The sequence below is a fragment of the Arachis duranensis genome, chromosome 8, assembly GCF_000817695.3.
Source record: "Arachis duranensis cultivar V14167 chromosome 8, aradu.V14167.gnm2.J7QH, whole genome shotgun sequence".
Classification (NCBI taxonomy): Eukaryota; Viridiplantae; Streptophyta; class Magnoliopsida; order Fabales; family Fabaceae; genus Arachis; species Arachis duranensis.
Window position 1 is genome coordinate 35,415,074 of NC_029779.3, and position 9,681 is coordinate 35,424,754.

Below are 9,681 nucleotides of genomic sequence, written 5' to 3' on the forward strand. Positions count from 1 at the left end.
ATAACCCTAATAAGCAAAACTAATTCATATGTCAATTCACCGTATATATTTATATATTTTTTGTTTCTTAAATAAAATTTTTCAAAACTAAATGTGGAATGGCATACAAAAAAGTAACTTAAGATTAGTGAACAAATAAACTAAATTAAAGGAGTTGTCAATTTTTTAGAATTGGACAACTGTAATAAAATTTTTGTGTATTGATCTGTATTTGAGAATAGCGATAAAGCTTATCTTTGGCAAACTTTAAAATTATCCATTGAATATGACAGTTTGTAATTCATTTCTCTCTAATAGTAAAATAAAATTGTTGTTGTGTGTGCGTTTGTGGTAAAAAATATATGGTTCATGATGAAGGGCACAAAGCGTACAACCTTAATATATGGTACAACTAGAAACTAACTCACCTATTCTGGCAGATCGAGTGTACAGACAGCAAGGCGAGGCAAGGCGAGGCGAGACGCAGTGCGGCGCGGCAACGTGAAGCGAGCCGCAACGAGTGACGGACAAGGCTTCGACGGATCAATCAGTACAGATCTTCAGAGACCGACGGAAGCTTTGGAGGAAGACGACGCACCGACAACGGCTATAGACGAAAACGATGGGTCGACGAAAGAGAAACGCACTTTACATGATTTTCAAAGAGAAAATTAGGAGTTGGGTAGGTTTTTTTTCCTTTGTGCCAAAATATTAAGAGTTTTTTAGGTATTTAAAAAAATAGAGATATGTCCAATAAGAATATCTAATCTAAACAGGAGAATATTTGTTTTTTAAATAGAATATTTTGTTATCTTAAATGTTATTCTTACGACAATGATTTAATTCAAAAAAAATTACATATAGGAACTCAGTTGAAAATTAAAAAAAAAAGTGTAGAGATTTAATTAAAAATTCGATAAAACTATAAGGATCCGCAAAATAATTAAATCTATATTATATTATATTATATTATATTTGAATAAAAAATCCCTTTCCCTCCTTGTACCATTTATTTGGAGTTCGACAAGCCACATGCGAGTCCCGTCCTTATCCAAGTTACAAAATAATAATAGCAAGAGCTGAAAAATTCAAAGCCGAGAGATAGCACACTTGTTATAGAAATATAATGTGGATGTAGATTTTACATCCACTTTATATAGATAATATGATTTATGAAGATGGATACTATATATTTTATAATAAGTTTTTATTTTTAAATTATTTAATCAATTAAATTTAATTAAGTTGTTATAATTTAATTCAACTTTATGCGTCATTATTTCTTATAACCTTTTAACTTAATGTACGACTATATATAACTGCTTTTTTTATGCAGATTTTATTTTTTTTTAGAGTTTTTTACATTTTTTGTGTTCTCTTTCTTTTTTACATTTTCTTCTTTTTTTATGTTCTCTTCGTTCACGATCAATGTTCTTTGAGTTATTATTTTCAAATGAATCAAATAGCTGAGATTTGGCTCGAATTTCGTTAATATACTTCATTAGTAATTGATGTTGGTGTAGTTACTTTGTCTACAAGTTGAATATTTTTGTTTTTCTTTGTAAAAATTAGTGTTCATAGTTGAAAATTTGAATTTAAATGGAATATTGAAAATTTGAATTATTTTTTTTATTAATCTATTTATGTTACGTTTAATAGTAGTTTTAATGCATTTTGAAGCACAATTTAGTGTAATATAGAATTATTTTTGATGCCGTACTTATAAGTTTTCGGTGTATTTTGTATTCATTTGTCTCAAAAGTTGCACTGAAATTCAAATTCAAAATGATGACGACACACAAACTCAATTCAAAATAAGCACAAACTAAAAGTTCACCTTATTTAAATCTAAAATGCACCAAAATTATTTAATGATAACTCAAAACTCCTCCTCTTCCTCCTCCTTCTTCATCATCATCATCATCTTCTTGTTTTCTTGTTCATTTTTTTTTATTTTACCATCTCATTTACTCTATTAATAAGAATACAAATAAGAAAAAATCAAATAAAAAAGATGCATAATGATGTAAAATTACTAGGAAGAGAATGAGAAAAAGAAAAAAATGCAGCAACAACAATAAAATAGTGACGATGAGAAAGAAACACGCACGTGAAGAAGAAGAAGGAGGCGAAATGCGAATAAGGAGAAGAAGGAGGAGGAGGAACGTGAGAATCATTTCACGTAGTTGGAGCGTGTATTCAAACTCTATTAATGTACAACATAACTATATATTTTATTCATATTAAAATATTTCACGTAGTCGGACTTAAACCAATTTTTAATTAGATTTGGTTACTAAAAAGATTTTGGTGTACAACATAACTATATATTTTATACATAAATAATAATATATAATATTTCTAAATTTATTTTAAAAATATAAGTTAATAATAAAGTTGGACATAATTGATATATGAATATTTAAAAATGTGCAAATGTATCTAAAAAAGTATTTTGTATTTTTATTAAAATACAGTTGAAGAGAAAAAACACTTATTTGATTTCGATCTCATCCTCCTTCTACCATCCCTCTTAATTGTTAGCAGTCTAGCATCTATTGCAGAGGCATTTACAATAAAAAAAATTTTAAAATAAAAAAAATTATTTTCACAAAATAATTATTTTACAATTATATTCTAGAATTTAATTTTTTTGTGAGATTCCAGCAAATTTTATAAAATTTATAAAGTCTATTTTCTTTTAAAATATATAGAAGTATACAAAAATACATAAGAGTATGTCGTATTTAATAACGTAAAATTTTTGTATTTTTACATTAATTTTTTAAAATATGTATTTTTAATAATTTATAAAAAAATTATATGTTCAAATTATTATTTATTCAATTATATGCATATATATACAACAATAATGTAATAAGAACAATGTTCTCCAATAAAAAAAAATCTAAGAATTTAAAGTTGGCCAGAAACAATAAAGTTCGCCATAGCTATGATGAATTTGCCCCTACCAAAAAAAATAAATTCCAAAATATAATCCAAAAATAATTTTCAATAATTTTTTTATTTTATTTCAAAAAAATTCCTCTGCAAATTATGATACAATTTTATTTTTTATGTTATAAATCCAAATCTATTTTCTCGGCCAAAAACCTTGAACAGACCAACATCACAGATTCCCACTAAATTCCAAGCACACGCGTCCATCATAATAGTTATTCCCTGTCACGCACATGACACAACGTTATTAGTATTACCACCACATACCCATGTTCGATATGATGAAGTGAAACTCATCTATCCACTCTCATCCACCAGGCTTCTTCAATCATATCCTCACTTTTTGCCAGCAAATAAAAATTTAAAACCTGCTAGGTGTTAAAGGTTTTTAATCACACTGGTAAAATCAATCAATTTGATTATTAATCACACTTTGATTCCAAGATAAGTAAGTAAGTAATTCTAGCAAAAATTAGTACTTAGGTCTTGGAATTTTGACCAATAACTACTACTCCATTATGTTTTTGTCATACATGTTTTGTTTCAAATCATTGTCGTTTGTCTGCTCAAAATTGACTAATCACACTGTATATAGACCATTACCTAATATTTTGGTCAAAATTATTTGTGTATTCAAACATTTAAATTGATAGAATCATGCATGTATCTAAGTTTAGTTATTATCAAAGAAGATTTTGCTAAAGAAAGGTTGGAACCAAAAATTGCTCCTAATTATTTGGAAAAGGTCAACTGAAAAAAAAAATATTCAGAAAAGATTTAGCAACAGTAGTTGAACATAAATTCCATATTCCAAGCTTAAATTAATGGTCAGAAGTAAACTATTAAATTATAAGTTCAAATAAGAAATACATAAAATTTAAACTCAGTTAGTAAACAATCCATAGAATAAAAAGTAGATAATTGAATTAGATCAGCCAATTCAATTGCAAGTGAATTGATCAATGGTAAATCGGTTTAATAAGTGGAATATATCTTTTTATATAGAAAATCACTTCAAATATAAAATGAAAATATATTATTATATTTCGTACATAAATATATTATTTTATTATACTTTATCATTGATTAAACCTTTAATATATTTTTTGATAAATAACGGGGATATAAATGCCCGAAAAAGAAACGATTGAATTGAATTATTCTAGGAAGAGCAGTACTAACAAAATCAGCTAGGAAACAAAGAAAAATAAACTTGATATCCATATTAGAAACTATGTTTAAGAAAGACTAATTAACTTGTGATGAAGAGATCACCTATTCGGCTATTCAGGCTCGAACAACGTCTCCTTAGTTGTGCTTCTAATTCCATCTCTGATTTTTCAGAATTTTTATATTAAATTAACCAATCTGGCATTGCAAATTTTAAAATTTCTCTTTTGTTAGGAACAAATAACTAAAAAAATTTCTTAAAATAAAGCGAGTTAAATAAAAAAAATTAAAAAAATACATAGAACAAAGCAAGAAATTATAATAACAAGGATTTAACTAAAGTGCATGTTAAAATTATTATTTTGTATTTTTAATACAAATTTCTAATTAACAATCTTGACTTATTATGTTGATAATTTGATATGTTCTGTAAACATAATCATTAAATAAATCCAAATAAAACTATTAATTTTTAACTAGGACTATCATAAAAAGAATAATATTAAAAAATTTAATATTTTCAGTTAATACTAAATTTTTTAAAAATTATTTTATTTATTTTAAATTTTAAATTAAAATTCTTAATTATAAATTTAAATTTTAAAATTTACATGTAACGAATTGAAAAAAGAAAGAAACAAAATTTAAATAAAACCCAAAACGAAAAAAACAATTCTAGGAATATTCTCAAGCTAAGTCTCAAGTCTCAACCTAGCCATCCATCTCAGTGAACAAGATTGAGACTATAAATAAGCCAACCACACACTCTCTCTCTCTCTCGTTCTCTCTCCCAAACACACTCTATCAGCAAAGAATACACAGAGAAAAAGAAGAAAGAATCAGACAACACAAGAAAAAAGATCTGAAATGCCAAGGACACCGTTCTCGGACTCCGATGAGCTCCGTACGCCGCTGGTGGCGACGGCAGCAAAGGAGGCGGAGACGGAAAAGCTCTGCATCGACGAAATGCTTCGAAAGTACTGCGGCGAGTTCGGAAAGTGGCAGTTGAGACACTTCATCTTCACAAGTCTCGCGTGGGCGTTGGAGGCATTCCACACCATGGTCATGATCTTTGCCGATCGTGAACCGGAGTGGCGATGTACCGCTGCCACCTCCGCCACCTGCGGAATGGCTAGGAGCACCTGCGAGATCCGGCCGGACGACTGGGAATGGGTTAGTGGACGCGGCGTCGCCACCGTATCAGAATGGGGACTTATTTGCGGCGATAAATTTAAAGTTGGGCTCGTCCAATCCTTATTCTTTACTGGATGTATGATTGGTTAGTTATTTTCACTTTCACCTTTTTTTTTTCGTAATTCATGGTTCTGGTAAGATCCTTTTAACTGCTATTTTCTAGATTCATCGTTCAAAATTTTTAAAAAACACATTAAATATAAATACGTATATATTTTTCAATTTTATAATCTCATAAAAACAGAAATAATGCGATAATATATGTACAATTAAGCTTGTTATATAATAATATATAAAAAATAATAATTTAATTTCTAACTTTTTGATAAGTATCTGAATAATTATTTGTTAAAATTTCAATTTAAAATTTTAAATCATAGTAATTTAATGAAACAGTAATATGAACTGAATGTATCAGTATAAATTATTAAAGATAAAATAAAATTCGCTGACAGTTGGGTAGAACCGTAGAAACAAATTAATGAGGGAGCGATGAGAGTTACTGTCGTTAGGAAGTATAGCTCTTCGCCTCTTCGTATGTAGCAGGTCTATTATTATTATTATTAGGATATTGGATTTTTGCCATCGGATACCCTAAAGATATAGATTAAATATATTATAAAAAATATTTTAGTATTATTTATTATAAAAATATTTTTTTATATTTTTAATACATAAAAAATAATAAATAATATTAAATTTTTTTATAATATATTTAACTTATATCCTTAAAACACACTATAGCAAAATCTTTATTATTATTCTTATTATTATTAAGGTTCCAGTTGTAGTTAAGACAGCTGTTTATGTTGAATTTTAAGCGAGAGAACTATTTATTTATGTTGAACTTCCGTGCTTCGGACAAGATCAGGATATTTGTTAATTGGGGAAATGGGAAATTATAGCAAGGAATGTGGTTATTTCAATTAATTAATTGGATGATCATTTTAATTCTATAAATGGTATTTGATACATCAGAGTATCATACATAGTAGTTAATATTTTGTACTTATATAAATCAACAGCACACACAATTTTTCTATTGAGAATTACATAGAATCATAGATAACAATCACACTTCTTGTTTAGATAGCGAGAGAAATAATAATTTAAACACAATCATAATAATTGAAGAAATTTCATTAACAATATATATTATTAGTCCAGTTTTTTAGTGCCGAAGTATTTTAGTGTTGAATCTGTCAAATTTTTATTTAAAATAAATATCAAATATTTAAAAATTATTTATTTTTGTATCATTTAAATTACATATTAATTTTTAACTTTTTCTCTAAATTAGATACGAAATTTTAGGTACTATAACAATTATCATATTATTATTTCTCTATGTGGGTTTTGACCTTTGAAAGAAGCCATATATGCGTTGAGACTTGAGAATTACTTTGGGGGATAAATGATAATAGTTTAAAAAAATAGATAAATGCAAACTCTTTCTCGAAAGAATGGAGACGATGAAAGTATGAACCTCTAGATAGGCATGAGGGCACATTATATTCTGGAAAACAAAGATAAAGATTACACAAAATAGTAGTTTATTACTGACTAATTTACCGGTGACGAGGTAAAGGATCACAACATGAACATGGCGTGCTAACTTTGAAACAGAAAAGTCTTAAATGGGGGCTTGGCCCGAGACACCAACAGGCTTTTTTGTGTTTGTCGTTTTCTGAGTAGATTTATTTGACTGTTACATGTATAAATTTGCTTTTAGTTTGTCGTTTCGGTGGTGTTTTCACGTTGAATATTAAACAGACCCAAGTGGATGAATGATAACCCTTTTTAATTTTTCCCCTTTTAAATTATTTATGCGTTGGTTTCGTCAACACCAACTTGTGCGACAGATGTTATATGGTGGCTAGAATTTTGATTTAATTTTTAAAAATTTTTAATATTATAATTTTAAAATTTGTATTAGATTTAATAATTTTATAATTTAAATTTTATTAAAATTTTAATTTTATATATTTAATTTATTTTTTTAATTTTAAATAAAATTTCAATTTTTCTACCTCAGCCATTCATTATTCCTCATAAATAAAACTAAAACACAACAAATTTCAATAGAAGGCCACGCGTTATTCAAGCTAGGGAACTTTTTTCGAGAGATATTAATAATGATAATAGGAACAAAAGATGTACTCTTGAGTATAGTGTTGCTCCCCTATAAACTCTTTAGTGCTTAAAGTGAAGGCTCAGGTATGGTTTTCGTATTAATTTGAGAGTCGAAAATTGCAAAAAATTAAAATAATAAGTGGTGTTTCTTTTCAATGGACTTGAAGTTGGCTTTACTCTTATTTAGTTTCTAGTTGAATTGAATATTTATCGATTCTTGACTAGATCATGATATTAAATAATTAAAGAATTTATACAAAGGATTCAAAATTATGAATAATTTAATTAAATATATGAAATGAAATGATGTAAAGAATTTTGTATTGGCAGGTGCTGGAATATTTGGTCACCTCTCAGACTCTTTTCTTGGAAGGAAAGGTTCATTGATGGTCGTTTGTGCTTTAAACGCCATTTTTGGTTGCCTCACAGCATTTTCGCCAAACTATTGGATCTACGTCATTTTCCGCCTCCTCACTGGTTTCAGTACTGGCGGCGTTGGCCTATGCGCATTCGTCCTTGCCACCGAGCCAATCGGCCCAGCAAAACGTGGCATCGCCGGAATGTCTACCTTCTACTTCTTCTCCATCGGCATTGCAATCCTCTCTGCCGTTGCTTACGTCTTCCAAACATGGCGCGCGCTTTACATTGCGTCCTCCATCCCTTCCATTCTCTTCGTCTTCCTCGTCATCCCTTTCCTCTCAGAGTCACCAAGATGGTACCTCGTTCGTGGAAGAGTAACTGAAGCCATGAAGATCATGTCTATCATTGCTTCTACCAATGGGAAGCACCTCCCTAGTGGTGTTCTTCTTGCACTTGACGAAGAAGTCGAAGTAGAAGCAGAAGCAAAAACAGAAGCACTAACTTTGACTTATAAGAACAACAACAATAAGTCTTTGAAAAACAAAAATGCAGTTGGTGGTTCTATCGTTGACGTGCTTCGCTCCCCAGTCACTAGAATAAGGTTGATTCTAATGGTGGCAATCAACTTCTTTTGCTCTGTTGTTTACTATGGTCTGAGTTTGAACGTGGTAAATCTTGATACCAACCTTTACATGAACGTGGCGTTGAATGCGGTGGCAGAGATGCCGGCATTTGGGATAACGGCGATTTTGTTGGACAAGTTTGGGAGGAAGCCATTGGCAATAGGGACAATGTGGTTCAGCGGATTATTTTGTTTGTTAGGTAGTTTAATGGGTAATGTTGGAGTGTGGAAGTTAGTTAGAATGGTGTGTGGTATTTTGGGAATATTTGGGATGGCCGGAACTTATAATTTGTTGTTTATTTACGCGGCGGAGTTGTTTCCTACAGTGGTCAGGAACGCGGCACTTGGGTGCGCCACGCAAGCGGTGCAAATGGGGGCGATATTGTCGCCGGTGGTGGTGGTTTTGGGTGGCTGGTTGCCGTTCGCAGTGTTTGCTGTATGTGGAATAGTGGGTGGCATGTTTGCATTTTATTTGCCGGAAACTTTGAATCAGCCTTTGTATGATACATTCTCTGGGTTGGAAGCTGGGCTTGTTTGATGTTTCTGAAATTATTAATCTACTAACATTAGTTAACATCATCTCTATTGATATTGTTTTCTAGTGATCAAATTTTGGTAGAGTCCAAGATTATCGAGCAATTCTAAATTTCTAATTTTAGACATTTGTAATTGACAAATTTTTTTTGTTTTATTTTCTAATCTAATGAGTTAAAAATTAATTTATTATAAATTTAAAAATCATTTAAAAATTTATTATTGGATAATAAATTATTATATATATAAAATAAAATTTAAATTTTGACATTTATTTAACTAAATTAATATATTAATTATTAAACCAACTCAATTTAATTGAAAATGGTGTATTTTTGACTGAACCTTTACCTGATTATTTTTTTTCCGGTAATACCTATTAAAAGTCACAGTTTTTTGTCACGTATATTGTTCTTGATCAATAACTGTATAAGTTTCTGACTAATTTAAAAATAACATTACAGAACATATTTGAAGTCTCTATTTTCTCTCTTTTATTATTTTGTCATACAGACTCACCCATACACTCACATTAACATATACTAAAACTCTCTCTGTTCGTTGTATATCGTCAGCCAGCATTGTTAAAGCCCAATCCATGAGATATTTGCCATTGAATAAATACAACCACCGTTCTTAAGAGGCCCAGATAATTTCCACTGAACAAAACAAACTCATACTGACCCAATAAAAACTGAAAGAAAAACATTCTCAGTCCTTGGGGGAAA

The 9,681-nt window shown here is 29.6% G+C and overlaps 1 protein-coding gene across 2 annotated transcripts; it reads left to right on the plus strand.

Annotated features, from left to right (window-relative positions):
* The first annotated feature begins 4,858 nt into the window (after positions 1–4,858).
* On the plus strand, positions 4,859–8,998 carry LOC107462471 (organic cation/carnitine transporter 4-like). 2 transcript variants are annotated; one of them, XM_052252382.1, is made up of 2 exons: positions 4,859–5,380; positions 7,768–8,998. In XM_052252382.1, the coding sequence occupies exons 1-2, from the start codon at positions 4,978–4,980 to the stop codon at positions 8,955–8,957; spliced, it is 1,593 nt and encodes a 530-aa protein (XP_052108342.1). In that variant the 5' UTR covers positions 4,859–4,977; the 3' UTR covers positions 8,958–8,998. The 2 variants fall into 2 exon arrangements, with proteins under 2 accessions (XP_052108342.1, XP_015936551.1); XM_016081065.3 differs by having other exon boundaries at positions 4,861–5,389.
* The last annotated feature ends 683 nt before the right edge of the window (positions 8,999–9,681 follow it).